At 32.6% G+C, this 23185-nt stretch overlaps 1 protein-coding gene across 2 annotated transcripts in view; it reads right to left on the reverse strand.

The window, feature by feature from the left end:
* The window catches only part of LOC115886071 (putative ATP-dependent RNA helicase DHX57), a 42495-nt gene extending 26085 nt beyond the window's left edge, over positions 1 to 16410 (reverse strand). For both annotated transcript variants that reach the window (XM_030905104.1, XM_030905105.1), the window contains exons 1-6: positions 16249 to 16410; positions 15962 to 16076; positions 15720 to 15898; positions 10427 to 11506; positions 3329 to 3523; positions 1254 to 1603 (exon numbers count right to left, since the gene is read on the reverse strand). In XM_030905104.1, coding sequence (XP_030760964.1) covers positions 1254 to 1603; positions 3329 to 3523; positions 10427 to 11506; positions 15720 to 15898; positions 15962 to 16076; positions 16249 to 16316 — 1987 coding nt within the window. In that variant the 5' untranslated portion in view covers positions 16317 to 16410. The remainder of the gene's footprint in view (positions 1 to 1253; positions 1604 to 3328; positions 3524 to 10426; positions 11507 to 15719; positions 15899 to 15961; positions 16077 to 16248) is intronic.
* Between the last annotated feature and the right edge of the window lie 6775 nt (positions 16411 to 23185).

Consider the following 23185-nt stretch of genomic DNA (forward strand, 5'->3'; position numbering starts at 1 on the left):
TTAAAATTTACATGGGATTTATTCATTGCATATGTTCAGGTCGAATATGCAACACACTTCATAGTCTGTTCAATGAGTCGGGGAAGATTTTAAGAGATGATAATCTATTAGAGGTGTGTAGTTCGTGAACAAACAAGTTCCAATGAACTATTCCGACCCCGGAATGAAAGGAACTAGTTCCTGGTTTCTCAAAGAACTAGTTCCTCAGGACCTATTCCGAGATCGAGACTGTGACCAATATAGAATGATATGCGACGGCGACGGATCGGCTAGCGCGCGTAGCCCGATGGTAGGCAGGAGTGGGGAGTGCCAGCCATATGCCGTATGTTATCGGATCCGGACCTAAAGAAACTAGAGGAACTAAATAAGACTAGTTTACGTATGGATCAGCCAGCGCGATTGATGCTAGGCAGGCGTGGGGAGTGCCAGCCGTATGTTATCGGATTCGGACATAGGGGAACTATTAAGACTAGTTCACGGGAATCTATTCAGTCGGCAGATCCGAGATATAATATAAGGCGACGACGATGGATTCGGCCTTGTCTATTGCCACAGCCGGCGCGGCGTAATTACCCCAGAAAATTGTCGTGGATACTGTTTTTGATTTTTAGTTTGTTTTTTTAAATATTTTATGGGAATGTTTCACTTTAGGTCCCTAAAATTAAGAAATATCTTATAAAACGAAGTAGATATTCTGAATTTTTAGACAAAAACAAAAAGCCTGAAGTGAGGAAAAATGCAATTTTTCGTAAAATTTTTGTAATATTTGCTCTAATTGATTTGTGATATAGTTTTTTGAACTCTGATTTGAGTTTCTTTTTTATATTTTTTATCTGCAATAAAACTTACCTATAAGGGAAATTAAAATAACTTTCGTTGCACATCATAATACGACCACCAGCAAACTCCTTTAGACGACGCGTGGTGTCATTAATGACGTGCAACGAAAGTTCTTCCAATTTCCCTATATATGTTTTTAACATACACAATTACACGTCTCGTTATATCTCCGTACATTATAAAAATCATACAGATCATACTGTGAATAGTTCTGACTGACAACGAAACGCATTAGCAAGCAAGGGGAATGTCAATGTTAGTCGGGAACTATTGTGAACTAAAGACCTAGTTCAAGGAACTATTCCTCTGGAGGAACTAGAACTAAGGAACTAGTTCCTCCCAAGGAACTAGAATTCGCACCTCTATAATCTATTATATCATCCCACAAAAAAAAACAAATTTGTATAACTTACCATCGTATCTTGCTACAATCTGTTGCACGCTTAAATTCTCATCTTTAATGTTATCTTTAGGTTTAGGCTCTCCAACGTCATGGCTTGCCATGACAGCTTCAATATAATCCGAATCATTTCGTATTTTTCTGCAATATTCAGATCCATCTTCCAAAACATAGCCAGTCTCTTCCAAAATGTCTTCCAGAAAGTATTGTTCGACGGGGAAAGTTCTGCCAGGAATGCTGACAATGGGTATTTTACCAAAATATGTTGAGAAAAGATTTGCATTTAGTGTGGCACTCATAAGAATCACCTTAAGGTCTGGGCGAATAGGCAGAAGCTCTTTTAATATCAAAAGTAAAAAGTCACTAAAATAATACACAAGCATTGTCTTTTACACATTTACAAAAAATAGATAGGTATATGTTACAGGCAAAGTTTTAAATCCGACATTGTAGGCTAGCTGATTATGTTCTATGCTTCTTATTGTTGCAATTCAACAGAGCAGTTAATTAAGACACAAAATTCTATATGATTTTTCCAATCCCAGGTACAAAAATAATAAAGTTTAGGATAAAATTGGAGTAGCAATTGGATTGGGGATGATACATATTATTTACACATTTTGATTGTTTAAGTTTAAATATTTTAGGTAAATATTTAAAGATGTTTTTTTCCGGTTTTTATAATTCACATGTTTAAATTATACCTATGTATACCTACAGGGTGGAGCACTCCATAGGTACGGCAGTGAACGTAATCGCGTTAGTGTGTGCTAAAATCATTGCACATACAGATTATAAACTTTGATTTTTCTTTATTGTTTTTCGTGGTTCCAATTTTCGGAATCGGGCACTAGTTAGGTTACTAGTTTGCGCACATAGCACGCCCACTTATGGCCTCTAAAATTGTGCACAGCGCCTGACCGGCACAGTTATTAGAGAGATATCGGAAAACCGAATAGCGTCATGCAGTATTTACGCGTACCTTATCATGGTTACGATATGCGCGAGTCAATTTTTAACGCAACACCCGCTAACAACGTTACCGCCTGACGTAATTTGCGGATCAATTACACCAAGCGCTATTTCTAAATAACGTTTAAAAATTGCTTAAATGGACATGTGCGGGCATTTGACAACCGGTGCCGGCCGGCGAGATCTTTTATTTTAGGTTATGTTTGAATTGTTTTGAATTATTACTTTAGTTTTATTAGGTAATTTGATATTTAAGTAGCTGGGATTAGTTTTAATTAAATAAATATGGCCCAAAATATGGATTCCACCTCTTCCAATATTAAAGAATCTATAAAGAGGCTTAGGTTTACAGCAGATGACGACTTAGCCCTTCTAAGAGAATTTGTTGCTTGTTGCCCTAAATCCACTGGCACGCGTTGAACAATAAAGCACTGGAAATAAGCACTTTAGCCCTTTAGTTTTAAAATACCTAGTAAACAAAACAATTTCAAAGTTTATATTCAAAGTTAGGTTAAGTTTAAATAGCGGACGCGACGCGATCAGAATTCTTTCCGATCCGATAACTATAAAGGAAATAACACCTGGCCTTATTAACGTCCATGCACGCTATTCGGATTAGCGATATCTCTCTATTACGCTGTTTATTGTTATTTTACGCGAGTTTATTTTTGCGCACAGGAAATTTGACTCGTTTGCACATCGTCATAAAAAACAATTTTCGTACCAGGAATTAGGGACAAGATTTTTATCTGTATACTTATAGGATACCCAATCTGTGGTATAGCTTGAAGAAATTCTTGTACGATATTTTTGACGTTCCTGTTACCTTTGTTAAGTTGTAACGTTTCTGTAATTCAAGGTAAAGTTTAATTAATACTTTTAGATTGTTTTATTTCATACCCTTTCCTAATATTATATAGGTATTCTATGAAATGACTAGGTATTTCATGAAATATCTAGGTAAAGCTATATTAAGACATTTAAATTTCATAGTGCCGGAAATCGTTAGAAATTTTATAAAATTCTTAGTTTTTCTAAAGAATGTCTTAATTTTATACTTTGCCGGTAACATGTATACAAATATTTGAAATAGATTTTGTATAATATAAAAAATACCTCTCTTCACTTCTTTCATGAACTTCATCAACAATGATATGAGTAACATTGGGCAGTGTTGGATCGCTCTCTAGTCGTCTTAACAAAATACCTGTAGTACAAAAAGTGAGTCGTGTACTAGAAGAAATTTTGCTTTCTAATCTAATTTGATAACCAACTGTAGATCCAATTCTTTCCACTCTTTCTTCTGCTACCCTTAATATAAATTTTCGAATCTTAGAATAGCACAATAGTTAAATAAAACAGTACACCAAAACGCTTTGATTTTTGCACTTAATCATCTGCTGATGATGCTGACATGGTTAACGAAACGCGCGTCCAGTGCAAAAATAAAAGTGTTTTGGTGTATGGTGGTGAATAAGTGTTGTAACACCAAAGGCTCCAACTGTAATAATAACACAATACTTAAAAAAAAGTTGGTATTACCGGTAACATTGATAATTTCAAAAAACAACTTTTCAAATATTTTTTTTTATTTCAAAACAGTAAACACATTACAAAAAAAGACAAGAATGTTTTTTTAAGCTAGTCAGAGTAAGAGTGAGAGATATTATAGTTTTAGTGGATAATGGTGAATCATCCTCAAACTTTCGTTAATTGAGTCAAGTCTATTCAAAATGGATATCTTCTTTTTCCATTTCTTTCTCAGTAGCTTCTACCATTCTTAGAAGTTCTTCTCCATTTAGTAAATTATAATTATGGGCAATATAAGTAAGTTTTCCGGTCCTTTCCACGATAAGTTTGTTTCTTCTTGGCTGATGGACAAATCCATAAAAAGGATATTTCGGATGCGGTTGTCGACGATGGTAAATTTTGATGTCCAAAATGAAAAAGAGTAGAGCGGAAAAAAGCAATATTTTCAATGTTACCGATCTTGCGGTAATATTACCAAAATTACCGGTAATACTACTCTTTACATCACTACAGGTGAGGCACTGTAATGTTCATTGTAAAGTCCTTTTTACTCTGAATAGAATATGCTCTTTTTAACTGATTTAGATTAGAAGATTTTATTTAATATGTCAAGATAGACATTATGACTGATAAAAGTGTTCACAGTTAGCCTGTGCCAAGATGTCAAGAAAAAAAATATATAAACTTTGAGTACTTTATTTTTTAAATGCCTATACCACTGGCTTCAAAAAAATATGAAAATTAAAATCACCGACGTACAATTGGGGTCTCTACACAAATTTAAAAAAAAAACTTTTTCAACCAAAGTAAAAAGCGCGCAAAAAGTTTTGTTAATAATAAATAACAACAGCGTGAATTTTTGGAGTAAAACTGATTTTCGTAACTCTTATTTTTTTAAACAGCTGGCTACCACATCATTGAAGGTACAAAATATCTCTATGTATTTGTTGTCTAAAAAAAAAATAAGCAAAGGGCTTAGTGTCCAAATAACAATAATAAAATAAAGTTTTGTTACAAAGTAAGTACCAGGATCTAGTGCTTTAAGGACGTCAACTTTTTTAAGCAAGTGTCTGGCATTATTTCCATTAAATCTGCTGTAATGGTCTAATTGTATCCCAGAACTTCTTAGCCAGTTTTCAGCAATTTCCGGAAAGTCTTTTTTTAGAGAATCGTATATTTTTTGTACAACTCCCATCTAAATAAATATATAGTTGATAATTGGAAGATTGTCATCACCAGTTATTAAAGGAATGTTGACGCAATTCTCTAAAAATTTTAATTAAAATTTGCAAAAAATAACTATTAAAAAAGTCAATAAAGTAAACTTAGCAGTACACTTACTGTACTTTTTTGTTTCTTTTAAATTTCCACCTGTCTCCTCGTTCTATAATGTACTCCATTTGGAAATATCTTTTATGGATCTTAGTTCTCCCTTTGACTGTAAATATTTTGAGTTAACATCACACCAGGCACATGGATGGTATGATGATAAAGATTGAAGGCCCAATATAATCATTGTCAACTTTAGATCTGCGGCAAATGTGTAAGAACTGACTCCACAAATAGTATGGTGTTGCAAAATCTCAAACATTGCTCTGATATTTTTGTAGGTTTCTATTATTTTGGGAACCAATCCTATTATAATGCGTTTGTTTATTCCGGTACTTTTATGTTTTTCTTGTTTTATTTCGGGATTTTCGTAACAACATAAAGACAGACAAATTTTTAAAGATCCACTTCCACTATCTATGCTCAGTTTTAAATGGAAATCATCAGTAAGTTCACGTTTTTTAAACAAATGGTATTTCCACCTGGCCAGGCAGACAAATTGGTCAAAAAAATCTCCTTAGGAGTGTTGCTTCCTACAACAGTAACCATGTTTAAAATTTATTTATTTACTTATAGCTAGTACCAAATTGTTTTCTTCCTTTTTAGACTAAATTCAGTGTGTGTTAAAGTTATTAATTGTACTTCCTTAATTGTTAGTTTGTAGTTTTACTTGTTCAATAATACTTATGATCATAAAGTAAAATTTTATCACTAAAATCTTAGAAAAAACTTTTTTTTTGTTTATTTTTATTTAAATTTGTGCAGAGACCCAACTTCCTGGATTTAGAAACAGGGAGGGGGCAAAAGTAAGCATACCTTTTGGTGATGATGGTCGTTATTTATTATTAACAAAACTTTTTGCGCGCTTTTTAATTTGGTTGAAATTTTATTTTTAAATTTGTGTAGAGACCCCAATCGTACGTCGGCGATTTTAATTTTTAAATTTTTTTGAAGCCAATGGTATCGGCATTTAAAAAACAAAGTACTCAAAGTTTATATATTTTTTTTCTTGACATTTTGGCCCAGGCTAACTGTGTGTTATATGTGAAGCTGTCCGCAATAGGAAAAATCTTATCCTTAAAAGAACTCCTCAACACTATAAAAGTATGAAAACCTCTGAAGTATGTTCCATATTTTTAAAAAAACAAGATATATATTATTTAAAATCGTTTCTTCAACTGACTTTTATTCAGCAAAATACATATTTATGTTAGGTAACTTAATCACTTTAAATACTTATTAGGTAATTTACCTTTGATTTTTTTTTTTCGTTAAAATAATTAATATACTAGTAAATATTATCCAATAAATAATTAATATCCGAATAACAATATTATTTTCTCAAATTTATATATTTACATTTTCTATTTTATGACATAAAAATGACATATACACAAAACAAAGACAGACGATTGGTCAATCAGGGTCAAAGACAAAGATAATGAGATAGTCGAATGTCGCTGATGTGTCTTCAACAAAAATTAAGCGAATTTACCTTTGAATAAGAAGACTAAGGATGGGCATATTAAAAATCTTAGGTCCACCGCGATGGGCCTCAAATATGGCCGACTTAAATTCCGGTTTATCAGTGCCGTTCTAATTTTATTTAAAAAATGTAAAACTATGATGTAGGGTAGACGTGGGGTAGACTCAATAATATGTTGTTTTATTTGATGTTGTGAATAAATGTCGGTAGTTATTAAAATTGTTACAAAAATATATTTATTCTAATAACACTAGATAAGTTATAATAATTATTTATTAACACAAACGTCCGATACGCTACTGAAGCAGGTAAATCTGGTAAATCAAATTGACGTATCTAAATTCTTTGACATCTAATCTTTGACAAGTAGTAAATAAAAGCAAAAATGCAAGAAATAGTTATTAACGTAATAAGGCCGATAAACAACAAATAACGACCGGGCTGAAGTTTGTGATCCGAGGCGATAGCCGAGGATCATGCCAAGGCCGTTATTTGTTATCGGCCGTGTTGCGTTCTAGATTTTCGTCATACTGCAGATTTTTAGAGCAATAAACACTACTATTTAATAACAAATTTTATTGAACAATAACACAAGTAAGGATAAAAAAATACATAATGTCTTATACTAAAATTCATTTTTCATGATAATGAACATGGAAATTAAAAGTGCACTTGTTGTTCTTAGAAATCTGTAATCCTTCCCAGGGATTTACAGATTTTATAGAAGAAGATGATGCTACTGAAGAATGGCAAATATTTGTATCCACTAAAGACACATTATTTTTGGAGCTATCATGAAAAAGTTGATTTGTTATTTTCATTCTTTTGGAAACTGATTTTTCTATGTAAGTTTCTGCCACTGTTGAAGACTCCCATCCTCCTAGCTCCTTTAGCGATAGTAAATCACCACCATTTTCGGCGAGCATGGTTGCTGATGATCTACGAAATGAATGCCCTGTATAACGTTCTGGATTCTCCAAGTTCAAAAATTTTGCAATTTTCTGCGGTACGCTCCCGATGGTATGTATACCGACGATTTGCTTAACACACTTGCCTTTCTTGTAACCAATGAAAAATTTTGGATTGTCAAAGTTACGAGGACGCAGGTTGATGTATTTTTTGTATAAACCATAGGCATCAAACGGAAGGCCCGTTTTGGAATAAGAAATTTCCTATCTTTCTTATTTTTAGTATTTCTTAATGAGACAAGAATATTTTTCTCCGAATCTTCGAAATCATCAACTGTGAGTGACCAAAGCTCGCTGCGCCTACAAGCTCAAAGAATACCAAGCACCAATACAATTTTTCGAGTAACCAGGTGTAATCATCGGCATCCAGTAGAAAATTATTTATGTCATTCTCCGACAGAACTTTGGCTTTTTGGTGAATAACCTTCGTTTTTGCGCCTCAGAAACATGAACAGTTTACCAAATCTATGAACAAATATAATTTAGATGAGTATGATTAAATATCGAAGAATATAATGGCTTTTTACCTTGATATGTCGATGTTTCATATACTCTCAACGCAAGCTTCAGCATGGATATCTTTGTCCACAGTGATGTAGGAGAATACATTTCAGACATTCTTTTAGCATAAGCCAGCAATACCGCTTCATTTACGCTGTTTATACTTCTATCCTGCCGCCACTTCAAAAAATTGTCATATTCCTGCTGATATCTCTCTCTGGTTATAGTCGGAAGTAAATTTTGAGTAGCCGCAGCCGCTTCCTCCTGTATTTCCAACGGAATTTCTCGCGACATCTCGCTATGGTCTATTTTCCCAATTTTTGAAAAGTCCAACTGACAATAAATAGTCATTGTTGCAGGTGACAGACGTTACGATTACCTTAGAAACTTAACGGCCGCCGGCCGTTATGATAACGTCCGGCGGACGTTATATGCATCTTTTCCATTCTGATTTTGCTTATGTTATAATAATATAACAATATAGTATGACGAAAAAATATATAATTAGTTAATTTAAGTGAATTTCATAAATAATCGGTTTACTAGACGTATGTATATTATACAGGGTGGTCCGAACTGTATTCCGGAAACTTCGGCAGCATATTCTGCAGATAAAAATAAGTAAAGAAGTTCGTATACATGTATGTCCTGAAATGTATAGTTTCAGAGATACAGGACGTAGAAGTTTCAATTTTATTTCAATTTTTTCTAAATAATTTCTGAAGTAACGTCAATATTTCAATGAAAATTGGTGTCTGGCAGTTTTTTGATATGAGAAATTTGATTTTGATGTCAATATGACTCCTACTGGCAGAGGGCGCCACCTACATGTGTTTTAAATGTTTTGAAGCTTAATAACTTTTTGTCCGTAACTGTATAAAAGTTCCGAGGGGAAAAATATACATCTCTGTGACTTTTTACGTAAAAAATATATCTTTGTAAAAATCGCTACGAGTAACCGTTCTCAAGATATTTATAATGGAAATAGTCAATACATGTCATTATTGACGAAAAATAAACACGTTGAGTGGATAGTTATTTCACTGAAATAATAAATTTGAGAAATTTTTATTTTTTTAAATTAATCATAAATTTTTCTGCAAAAAAATGTTGATAAAACAGTTTCTGTTGAACTTATGACATAAAAGCTTTCAAATTTATGATCTCAGTCTAATAACTATTCAGTCAACATGTTTAATGTATGTCAATGATGACAGGTATTGATAATTTCGATTCCAAATATCTCGAAAACCAATACTCGTAGCGATTTTTACCAAGAGACATTTTTTACGTAGAAAACGTCGTAAATGTATATTTTTTACTCAGTAGTTTTATACAGGTACGGACAAAAAGTTATAACTCTTCAAAACATTAAAAAAATATGTAGGTGGCGCCCTCTACTAGTAGGAGTCATATTGACATCAAAATCAAATTTCTCATGTCAAAAAACTCCCAGACACCAATTTTCATCCAAATATTTACGTTACTGCAGAAATTATTCGGAAAAAAATGAAATAAAAATGAAATTTCTACATCCTGTATCTCCGAAACTAAGCATTTTAGGACATACATTTATACGAACTTTTTTACTTATTTTTATCTGCAGAATGTGCTGCCGAAGTTTCAGGAATACAATTCGGACCACCCTGTATAGTCACCAGTGGCGTAGGTATTAGGTACCTATATAACAATTTAATTTTTTATTTTTGGCAACCGTTTGTATACGGGGACAGGCGAATGCGTGACGGCCGCGTGCTCTGGCTGTAGTTGATACGGGGTTTCATTAAAGTATGAGCAAAGTTTGCATAATCACGAAAAATTTTGATGCTAACATCATATTTTGATTTTTTTTTCGACTGCTCGGTGGGCCCCTCAGGTTAGCGGGCCCTGTATCATTGATACAGCTGATACAGCGGTTGTTACGTCACTGATAGTCACTTACTAGCGAAAAGTTGTTCCATTATTTCACTGGATTTTTGCCGAGATCTACCGCACGCTACACAACCAACTATTTTAGAGTCTTTTTCGATAAATCGCGATAGTGTCACTGTTAATTTAAGTTCTGCCACAATTTCCATCTAGATTTACTACCTTTATACAACTATCAGTAGTAGAATAAATAATAAATAACATAAAATAAGCTCCGTAAAGACTGAGAAATCCATAAAATTTCAAATCAAATTCAAATGCGTCAAATGAATCGTCAAACAGAACTATCAAGGATCCCCACCCTAGAGTGCTTTTTCCGCCCACCACGCATGAATACATGGATAGCCATTATGCTCCTTCCTTAGTCTTCTTATTCAAAGGAATTTACTTATCCACTAAGTTTATAAGATCTAAGCAATCACGTTAGCAAAAATTAATACTTTTGTGATATTTAAAAAACATTTATCTCACCTTTCAGCAACACCAATAGCTGATATCCTCCTGGGTTGTGTACACACAATTTCCAAATGTTTATTCTTATAATTTGTGATCCAATCATCAATAATAAACTGTGGCACTTGTGTACTCTTACCGCAGCCAGTTTCCCCACTTATCACCACGACTTGACTTTGCAATATGGAATTCAAAATATCATTTTTTAAAATCCATGCCGGCAATTGCTGTCTCCCTTGAACCATTTTAATATACTTTGGATTGGATAGTTTGGTTTTAAATTCATTTACAATTCTCATGTCCTCTCTCATCAATTCCTCAGAACTTATTTGTTTTTTGTTGTCTCTGTTGGTAGCTCCTTTTTTGTAGTGAGATGGTCTCATTCGTTTTACTTCTGCAACTTTGGCTTTACTAAATAGTTTCTGTCTGGGGTGAAGAAAGTCCACTTCTATTTTCAAGAATTCCTTTATTTCTTCTTCGTTTTTTAATAATTCAGTTACTGAATAAACACAAGGGATACCATCTTCGGCTAAGATTTGCGCTTCTTGAAATAATCTTTTACAAATATGCAGTTCAACCAATGCAGGAAGACAAGCGTTTGATTTGAGAAATATTAAAGGGGGTTCGTATGGATATTTTGTGTTTTTTGGAAACCGAAACTCCAGATTAAAACTGGGTGAAAAATGATTATTTTTGTCAGGTTCAATTTTGTCGGGTTCGTGAGAAAATCGACATTTATTTCCGTATTTACATGGCACACCTCTTAAGAAGTTTTTACATTTATCTATTTTCTTTTTGTGAAAATTTTGTGAATGCTCAGTATTCTTTTTACTGTGAAATATGTTGTAAAGAAAATCTACGTTTTGAGTTACAATCCAGACGTCTCCAGTTTTTTCTCGAAAACAGTTATCGTAAATCGATTCCAGTGAACTTTTTTCATCGGCGCGCATATCGCTAACGTCAAACTCCGAAAAATTTTCATTCAAATTAATTTTTCCAACTTTAAAATACTTCGAGTATAAGAGAACGAGTGCATCATCTAGAACGCCATTACAGTATTCAAATGCTTCGACACAATGACTTTCATGGAAACCATAACTACAATTTTTTTCAAATTAATTATACCATATTATCGAAAAAAAACGGCGTCAAAGACAGCTGGGGAACGACAATCGGTGATAATTTTGGCGAAGTCAATCTCTAGACGACGTTTACTAAAAATTAACTATTAAATACTAGTCAAAAAGTAGGTAACAATAGTTATAGAAATAATAAAAAATGATAGAACGTTTCCAGTTTCACACTATAATCTATTTCCAAAAAAATACACACACCGGAAAAGTCTAGGGATATTACAATTTTATCCAGCCATCGTCAGTAATTTTATTATTTGCATTTCTGATATAATAAAATTAAAATAAACAAATAGTTTACAGGACGTATTGGAAATAAAAATGCGAAATTTACTGAATTTTTCAAATTTACCTTGATTTTTATTGAACTCAAAAAAATACACACATTTTTTTTTATTCTAAACTGCAAATTAAAAAAAAAAGATAAAACAATTTTTACTTAATAAAGGGTATTGCCTCCTCTACTGTTCATTACAGCCCTACATCGTCTCTCCATGCTCCTGATCAGGTTGTCGATCTCTTCTTGAGGTACACCCTGTCACGCTGCATTCACGGCCCGAACCAGATCCCTACGAGTTTCACGAGGCATACCCATTCTCAAAATTCTTCTTTGGACCGCGTCCCATACGTGCTCGATGGGGTTTAATTGATGAGCATTGATAAACTCACCACTCTGGCTGTATGAGGCCGTGCATTGTCATGCATGAGAATGAAGTTTCTCCCAAAATCATTGGTATATGGTAACACGACAGGCTCAAGAATTAAATTACGATATGTGATTCCTGTTAGAAACCTTTCAAGAAAAACGAGATCGGTTTTTCAGCCTAATTGGACTCCTCCCCAGACCATAACTGTTCCACCTTGATAAGGGAACTTCCTGAACATGATCTAACCGAATAAGATTTCCCGGTTCTCTCCATACCCTAAGCCTTCTCGAATCCGGATGAATTCCAAAGCGTGACTCATCCGTGAAGAGAACATTGGCCCATTGTTCATTCGACCACTGAACATGATCTTGAGCCCACAAATATCGTACCTCTCGATTTCCTCTCGTTAAGGGTTGAGCTCTCCAGGGGCGTCTGCTTCTTAAGTTGACCTCTCTTAATCTATTGCGAACAGTGTCAGGACTAACGGTTACATTATGTGTTTCCTGGAGAATTAAACTAAGCTCTGGTGCTGTAAGAGTCGGTCGGGGTCGAGCATTTAATTGTAAAAAATTATCTTGCTGAGGGGTAGTAATGCGATGTCGCCTTGTGTGCCTTTCAGCAACATCACCACTTTCACGGTAGCGTGCAGTTAATCGCGATATTACACTTTGCGTTGTATTTAATGCTCTAGCTACGTCGATTTGGCGCATTCCAGCTTCAAGCATACCCGTGACCCTTAACATTTCGTCTCTGTTAAGATGTCTACGCTCCTTAATGTTGTTTAATACTAAACAGAGTTATTTGAATGAATTCTGACCAGTTATCATAAAAACATAGCCAGCACAGGTTAAATTCGAACAATTCATGCTAGGTGCTTTTTATACATTTGACAAAAAATGCACAAACACGTCTGCAAATATCCCAAATTTAGAAATAACTAGTGTGACTACTTCGTTTCAATCGAAGTAGAAAGAATCGGCCAACAAATATGTGGTTGTTTATTCAAAACATTTATTTTTAACTTTAATAAAATGATATCCCTAGATTTTTCCGGTGTGTGTACTTTTTCTAGAATTTTAAACTATACCAATAGCAATCATTTTTACTCAATATAAAAATAAATTACAACCTTCTTAAGACCAACTGGCAGTAACCCCCATTGAAAAATTAGGAAGCAAGGGCGTAGATAAGGGGGGGTACTGGGGGACAGTACCCCCCCTGACGCTTGACGAGATACGAGAATTGAAATAGTCATTGACTATAAAGGATTTTTTTTTAATTAATATCCGACATATAAGAACACTTTGTATGCTTTTAATTATGTTGATTTATCAAGCACACAAAGTGTTCTTATTGGCCAGGACAGATTAGTGGGGTTAACTCTAATCAATATCCATAAAGATATTGAAATAAATGTTGATGCTGTTATTGATAGGTTTTCCAAACAGCGTACTAGAAAACTTGATTTTGTTTTGTAGTTTTTTGTAGTTTTATTTATAGTTTATAGTTTTTATAGTTTTTGTTTGATAGTTTAGAGTTTTTTATTTATAGTATATAGAAAATTAACTAATAAACGTCGTTGTTTCATTTTTGTTTATGTTTTTTACAAATCTATATTTTAATTTTTGTGTTATGTTTTTATATCTTTTTGAAGACAAAAAAATCGCCGTCGTTTTAATTCGACAAAAAAATTCCGACGGTGATTTTTTTTTGCGACTTAATCATAGTACCCCCCGGCATACACCTATCTACGCCCCTGTTAGGAAGTTCCCTAAGCTATAATAATTATCATCAGCTATAATAATTATCATCAGCTATAATAATTATCATCTATTGTCATTTCCCAGCCGTCTTAAGTCTTTTTTTTTTTTTTTCGTGGTACAATGATAAGTATTAGATTCTAAAACTACCGGTAGTGGCCAATTAGTATTAGTGCGGGAAAGCCCAATATCCCCAATAAACATAATTTTTAAATCAATTTCAAACATTGCAAATAATATAAACAGTTATCGAGCAACAATTTGTACACTGGTTGAATTTGACACAATATCAATTTAATAATATATTTTTGTACTTTTGTGCTTAGACGTAACAGTGATTTACTTTTATGCCTAGATGTTAAAAGGACTGATGAAATTAATACTTTTAAAACGTTTGAAAAAAAATCCTTTTTCATCTGAAGCGAGCGACTATTTTTGCGGAATATATTGGTGACCGATGTGGAAAACACGCGCCGTAGAATTGTTAATGTTACCGGTATCGGGCAGAGTTATAAAGATTTAACCATTTAGGATAGGTTTTTAATTGGAAATAAGTCCTGGTCATTTGGAAATCCGACTTAATTATTGTTTTGATTTGAATTAAAAAAGTCTGATTTTTCTGATTTCTTTAAAAAAATCCTGATTTTTTTACTACTGACTAAAAATATTTTTAGATTAAGAATCTAGTGATAATAATGATAATAATAATAATCTAGATAATAACGTATTGCAGTAGGGTAATGTCAAATAAAACAATATTAGAAACATCCTAAAAAGTGACAGCGGCCGACTAGATTTTTTCCTAAAAAAATTACAGCTGCCCACTAGATTCTTTATCTAAAAATGTTTTTTGTCCTGACATGTAATGCTTTACATTTTATTTTTTAATTTCAAATCAGTGAGTTTTATCAAAAAAACACAAGAGATAAAAAAGTTTCTAAATAAACTAAACTATCAAAACTATTTTTTTTTGCATGTGTTTGAGATTTTTCTTTAAATTTCGTTAACAAGAATGATAGGGGTAGTTTATTTCAACCTCTTCCACTCATTTTAAAAAAGTGAAAAAATTACCAGAAAGTATGTTTTCATAACAGTAATGCTTCCGTAAAATTTCATTAGTCTATCTCTTTTCGTTTTAATGGTTGACTTTTGACCCAACGTTTATAAAGCAAACTACCCTTTATTTTGAACAAGGAATCACCCCCTGAAGTTTTTCGCATTTGTTTTGAAACATTGTGTATATCAATGACGATATTGAACTTCCTCACACTAATGGACTACCTTGTATAAGCTTATAGGGTCTGGTAAACATTAAGTACCTCAGAATTTCGCAATTTTTATTTTTTTAGTCGAAAGCTCTATTGCTATAGAACAGTTTAAAAGAAAAAAATCCTTGTATGAAGCACTTTTGAACCAAAAAAAATAATTTAAAAGTGTCTAAAATGTTTACCAATCTATCACAGTAAATTATTAAAATATAAAAACCACAGCTTAACACCCTCCACAAAGAAAAGCTAGCCAAAGCAACAAAAATGCTCGAAAAAAAACTGTATTATCCAACAAATTTTTTGTCTTAATATGCTCTATTTACAGTAATCTTTCTAAGAAAACAAAGGAAAGTGTGAAATTCTGAGGTACCTAAAGTTTACTAGAACCAGCTTATATAAAGTTGTGTCACAAAACATATCTCCACAGATGATATTATGCATAAATATTATGCAATTCTATTTTGTAAGTAGCATATCAGTAAGATCTACCTTAAAAAACCTACCTTTTAAGCCGCATTATTCCAAAAGATCTTAACCGTTCTTCTTCATGTTCTTGATCACTTCTAACTTGTGAATAGTCACAAACACCTCTAACCACCAGACTACCCTGCCCGACCCAATATTTCTTTAGTAAATTTGACCTCGTGTCACTGTAATCATCTATACTATTTAATTTAAAATCCTGAAAAAATTAATACAAAATAAAATAGAATAAAAGTGCATCCTTATTTCTTTAAATACATACCGGTCCATGAATATATTTTAAGGTATCTAAAACCTGCTCTTGATCTGACTCAGACAACCGTAAAAACTGGAGTTCTTGTTTAAGAATTTCCTTCTTTTGGGATATTTTCTCTACCCTAAAAAATATACTATTATATAGAAAATACAAAGGAATATTAGAAGTACAGTCCATAATATGATATTGTTATTATTCAATATTAGAAAATACGAAAAAACTTAGTTGGAAATATGTACAATATTGCACAATCTTCTTGCAAGTAAGGAAACTACAATAAATAAAAAACATACCCGACTTTGGCTGTCACAGGTTCACGAAGCAAAAAATCAGCCGAATTAATTGCAGTTTCACTGTTCATTTTGCAAAATTTTAGAATATTTAAAATCTATTTCAAAATAAAACTAATACAAAGCACTCAAAAATATTCAAAAGTGAGGTTATATTGTTCGAGAAAACTCTTTACAGAAAGTCTGGCGCAATGGCGCGATATCATATATGAGTCAATAGCTTTGTTCCTTGTCAATAGCTAACATATGGAAAAAGAAGGTATCACAGGAAGGTATCAAGTTACCTTAGAAATGAGGATCGATGATATTTTATTTGGACAAAAATAAAATATTTTTATATGTAAAAAAATTAGAAACGACAGAGAAAGTAAGCAACAGCTCAACAGCATTCCAGTATTAAAAATGATTTATTTTCAAAACTATAAGTTTTCTATACAGGGTGGCGCATCTCATACGAAGCGGAGCACGGTGGTGTATTAGCATGAAAAAGGTGATCGAAATTCGAAAAAGCAAATGTGTTTAAGATTTCCCAAAAAAGATAAATGATAAGTTAAATCATGTCTGCCATGAATGGCGTTGCTATGGGTGTGTTTAGTTGCATTTATTTGTTTCAACGAAACGTCAAAGTTGTTACTTCTCACAGATAAGAGATAAATGGCTAATTTTTATGTTTAAAATTATAAATTGTTGTTGTTCTTGTGCTCCTTTTACGTTTATATTATTGTTTTGATTGAAAATGGCTCAGCAAGCTGCAGGTATGTATTCTACAAAAACATTATTTATTTTGATATTCTCTATACTAACGATTTTTTTTGCAACTAAGTTACCTAGGCGTTCAGAAAATTTGATTAAATTTCTGACATTTTTTATTATACTTAGAGATTTAGTTGCGCATTTCGAAGAATTCAGTATATTGTCTATATACGTTTTACTTAGTAAACATTGGGCTTTCATACAGTAAAATAAAATACTGCGACTTTTTGCGACTTTGCTGATAAAATGAGAAAAACATTGTCGGTTTCCTCTAATTTGCAAATCAGTGATATACTAATGCGAGGTATCAACCGCGATGGCATTGTTGTGTACAAAGCGATCGTATTAGTGCCATTAGCAGTATAGCACAATTTGGCATTAGTAGCGGCTTTAGTGGTATGGGCGTTGGTCGTGGATCAGTAGTAGCATTAGTAGTATTAGTTGCGATATTACTACTGGCATTAGTCGCATTGACCGTGGAAACACTGGAACAGTGATTTTTCTTTCTTTTTTTAGAATCGACGAATTATCCTTTATTTTGTTCATATTATTTCCTCTTTAATTGAAAATAGCAATAATTTATATAAGCAGGTCTACATAAAAAAATTTCGATCAACTATCGGTGTCAAATACCCCACTGTGCGGAGGCTGGCGGAGGCTCCAAGGAGAACGAAAACTTGTATTGAGACGAAATTGAGATGAAATTTTGTGAGCATATATAGAGTTACACAATATCAAAGTTGTATTTTTGTAATGGAGCACTTTATATACCGGGTGCGTCTCAAAAGTAGCTCACCACTATAACTTTCTTATTTTTACAGTTAAAAAAATGAGATTTGGTATATTAGTATATGACAGAAATTAGGATTGATTGACGTATTCAATTGTTTTAATATATGTATATACCATGGTACAAAGAATACAAGGTATGATATTGCGCAGGTTGGTCGCTACGTCACAGGTGATAACAGGCGCTATTGGTCAGCACGCTCCGCGCGCCAGTTTAAATCGTCACGGTATTGTTATAAACCTGTTTTTTTGTTTATATACCGTCATTGAATTATCGCTAAGCAAGTAACTATGGAGCAGTGCGTAAGGAGTTGGGCTAGGAAGCGAGAGACCGGGGTTCGAATCTCGGCGGGACATAACTTTTTTTTTTAAATACTGTTGTATTCTATAGTTTATTTTTGTAGTATAAAAGAAAGAACTATTTATTCTGTTATTTTTTAATCTGCGGTATTAATATAAATTGATTGTTGGTACAATACCTCATTTAATATAAAATAATATTCTACTTTTTGAAATGTATCTGGCCCTAATTGTACCTAAAAGTAATATATTTTTACAGTGATATACCATATTGTAAACTATTGAATATTTCAATCACTTAAAAAGTTAATTTGCATTGAATAATTGCCTACAATCAAAGGAAATTTGAGCTATATAATCCTTGATGGGCATATTCTGGGTATGCAAATACTTTTTTTAATACCTCTAAATTTTGGGTTTCGTTCAACCGATTTATTCTCAAAACCAGAAACATCTACATATAAAAAGAAGCACAGGTCACTAATTATAATAAACTTCACCCTTGGAATTACTTCTGTCACAATTACAATACATTCATCTGCATTGGCATTTTCTACTTTTCGATGGGAAACAATATAATTCCCAACATTTTTTAAATGATGTAACAATTCCTCTTGTGGTTACTTTTCCATAGATATCCTCATCTCTGTCCTCATGTGAATTCAGAGGCAATGAACATAAAAAATTATTTACCATAAACATCGCAAACTAAAAACCTAATAAACAATTTTATAACGAATATAGAAATAAATTTAGTATTCTTACCTATTATGGTCCAAATCCATGTTAATAGATAATTATTATTTTTAAATATATTTTTGAAACTGCTGGTTTTAGTAATTATTAAATTAAACGAACTAAAAAGTCTTAAAAATAAACAATTCTTAACCATAACCCCAAAAAATGCAGATCTCCTTTCAACTTTCTTTATTTTTTATTTATTCATTATTTTCCTAGTGACGTCACAGGTAGTATGCGCGAACTGAACGAAATTGGAGCCGCTATCGATCATACCTTGTATTCTTTGTACCATGTGTATATACTAACAAACCAAATATCGTTTTTTTTATCTGAAAAAATAAAAAAGTGATAGGGGTGAGCCACTTTTGAGACGCACCCGGTATATATTAATTGATTTTCAGATTCTAGCAGAAAAACAAAGGCGAGTTTCATTAGAGAAGTATATGACTAAAATGTAAGATTTTTTTATATATTTAACGTTTTCTAAAAATGAAGAACAAATTTTAAATTTCAATAATAGCTACATAAATTGGTATTTACCCGCGGTATAGCCCAATATGTAGTTAAAATAACTGTTGTTCTTTAAATCAAACTAAAACTTGACCCAAAAAGTCATACAGGGTGAGACAAAATTAATATATTGAACATATTGGTTTACCTTTAAAAGCAAAGTTACCCTTTTATTTTAAATAGAACACCCAGTATATTATTCCGATATTCAACGGGAAATTCATGTTTCTTCAAAATACTGTAAAGGTTGCCTACGTCTTTTATGATTTAGTGTCAGTAAATCTTTACTATTTGAAAAAAATCTAGGTGGCTGTGAGATACCTGACGTTACTTCAACATAGTTGTCAAATTAGTTCACCTAACATCAACTAGTGAAAATTGACATGATTCTATTAATTGGTGTGTGCATTCTAAGTGAGCTCTAAAATCTAAACAAAATCCAGCTATCGTCGAAAAATAAATTATGAATTTATTTAAGGTATGTAAAGTTGGTCTATCGAGAGAGTACCTGACAGTGAGAGCTGACTGACATTGTAATTCACAGGTAATTTGTATTTTTATTGTTTGAATGTCGATATTCTTCCCTAACAAGTCCGGGTAAATCCGGGCGTATAAAACCTCTATTCACAACCACAGTATTCGTACCATGTCGCTAGATTAATTTAAACTGCTTACGTAGTTTAGAAAAGGAGAACAAGTTTAATTTGCAAAGGAAATATCACGAGGTCCGTATAACTTTTAACGTAGTAATTGGATGACACTGTTCAAATTAATTAGCGCATAATTAGCACTTCTTTTAGTGACCTGAAGGCGATTTATCCAATTAATTAGAACTTGATAATTTCTGATGTATGTGTGTATATATTTAGCTGTTCTGTGTTGATTGTTTCAAAACGTGTTCAAATACTCAATGTATCTGTTACTGAGTTTATGTAAATTTGATGCTAAATAGTAACAGTGGTACCAAAACATGTTTATAATGTCTGTCTTTTTTGGCGGGTTCATTTCTTGAAAAAGGCTGGATTCTAACTAAAAATCAAGTTTTTTAGGAAACATAACATATTGTTTGTAATTTTTTTGGAGGCCTATATAATTCTTTTAAATAATGTGTGAGTGTTTTGCCACTGGAATTTTTTTAAACATCGCACGTATTTGCCTAAACCCAAATTCAATAAAAATCAAAATTTTTCCTGGGAAAATCAGGCTTTTTTCACTGAAAAGATATTTTTTGATTTATCAGCAGTCATTGTCAAGTTGACAATATACAGGGTGTTTTCGAATTAGTCTAAAAAAATTATGGTGTGATTCCTCATGTGTTCTTAAAACAATTTTTATATAACCATTTGGTCTAAAGTACTTCCTTTCTGATCTACAGGTTGTTAAAAATTTTAAAAAAATCGATTTTTTTGCTTAACATAAATGGTACACCACTGCTTTTTTAAAGAAAATATATTCTTTTCTTGACTGGCCATCCTTTTTCAACAAAATTGATCTTTTGAGTTTTTCTTGTTCATCGAACGGTTGTCGAGAAAAAATAAATATACTTATTAAGAGCCCGCCTTAATTCGTTTTCTAACGATTTTTTATTTTTTAGATTAATTAGGAAACACCCTGTATATGCATATCACAGGCAACCAAATAAACTAGTAACCTCTAAAAATTATTTTTCCTACCACTAGCGACATACCGTGTTTTTAGTGTGTACTAAATTATTTTATCAAAATTTCACCATATAAGTTTCCAGGCAATGGCTATGGAGTACGACAAACGCAAGCGATCGTATTCACTACATTAACGAACCAGCCATATCATTCACTATAATAAACATAAATTATATTTTTGCGTTGAGATATTAATTTAATATACTTCTATTATTATCTCTTTAGGATTTAAGCGATAATAAAATTAGTTTGAACTGATGTATTTATCTCTACAATTCCTAAGAGCTAGTACCTAACTACTACTAATTAAAGTTTTGTATAGCCTGTCCAACGAGTCAGGGAAGATTTCGACAGATAAAAAATAACAAGAGAAAATACCATTTGCCTGTGAATTAAAGATAGATATAATTGCCACAGTTAGGGATCCTTTCGTTGGATGGAGTATACCTTTGTGACTAAGAATTTTCATGTTTACTTTGGTCATGGGTAGTAAAGCATGATTCATATTCTACTTTTTTATTACATGTACTACATGTATTGGTGTATATATCCAAACACCTGTTGCGGAACATTAATGGGGAAATACCAGAACACCTTATCTGAAGTTAGCTGGTAATTTGTGAAGTACAGATGCCAACTTAATTTTTTTAAATACGAACCTTATTTCAAATTTTGAAAGAACTCGGTCTCCTGTCTCCTGAGTACAATGATATGCCACACTTATTTTTTTTTGTTGTATTTGTTTTGTATTTTGTATTGTTTTTGTTTCAAGCAATCCTTGAAGTTTTTAAAACTCTTTTGATGGCATCTTGGTGAACATCCCAAAGCGGCAACTTGGCCCCGATTTAACCATCTTCGTTTCTATTACGGTTTCCGAGATACCAATACTCGTACCCCGAATTTGTAGCACCCTGTATACCTATTTTAAACACAAAACTGACAGTGTTTTAAAACTACTGTGTATAGGAAGGAACTTTTTTAATATTACCCTTTTAGAACAAGAGCACAATAGAATAATAAGTATCTGACACATTGTGTACGTTTAACATCAATAACGATGACATATGGATTAAGGAAGTAACTGTACGGCACGTCGCGTCGGTCTATGCATTGAGTGTCAATTTGGGAAAATTCTGCAAATTAGTTGTAACAATTTAAATCTATATTTAAATTCTATACATGCATACCGAAGCTACAAATGTTTGACGTTATTTGTGTTAGGCACTTGGGCTATTTATGATTCAGAAATAGTATAATTTATAGAAAATAGTATAATTTTTGTTATACTGTAACTACCATTCATTAAACAGAATAAATATATTATTTGTGTAATATTAATACTATATTACAATATTTTGTGTATTTTTCTACAATATTTTATGTCCCAAAATGTTTCGGAGATACAGAGTGTAGAAGTTTCATTTTTATTTCCATTGTTTCCAAATAATTTCTAAACCAGTCCGCTCAAGGCCAATTAACATGATATGCGCAAGGCAAATATGGCGGCAAAGGCAGTGCATTTTTAAATTCTTTACCTTTAACCTGAAAAGCCGGTAGTAGTTTTTCGTTCCGATTGCATACCAGAAATAATTAATTATCTCTAGTTTCTTGTGCTTCTGCAACACGTTTGTTTAGTTCTTAGTGTTCAGTGCATGGTGTGATCAGAAAATTTTGATAAAATAAGAGTGTAAGAAAAATCCAAACCAGACATTCCACATAGGGAACTTCAAACTTTTGTGCTTGTCGTACTCCTGTATTATTAATTATTTTAAGGTAAGAACTAGCAGTATTTATCAAGACCTAAATGAGTAAAAAGCCTTTACCGCCAGTCTGCATAGTACTTTATAATGGTTACTTACAATAATCAAAAGATAGGTATTAAAGGGTTAACATTTTATTGTAGCATGTTTTTTGAATGCTCTGTTCCAAATTGTCACGGGAATTATAGAGGGGGTCCCAAGGTTTCTGCTTTTATATTCCCCAAAAATGACGATCTTCGTAAAAAATGGTTGACAGCTATTAAAAGACATAATTTCACTCCTACTAGTAGTTCTCCGGTAAGAAGTGCATTAAATATGCCTCAAAATATGGTAATATAAAAATAAATTAGGAAGACATGTCTGTCCTAATTTGCGGGGACCAAAATTTTAGTGAATTGCAATTTCCTCCTGATTTACAAAATATTG

Source organism: Sitophilus oryzae, unplaced genomic scaffold (genome assembly GCF_002938485.1).
Source record: "Sitophilus oryzae breed Bouriz unplaced genomic scaffold, Soryzae_2.0 scaffold_467_pilon_pilon, whole genome shotgun sequence".
Taxonomy (NCBI): Eukaryota; Metazoa; Arthropoda; class Insecta; order Coleoptera; family Curculionidae; genus Sitophilus; species Sitophilus oryzae.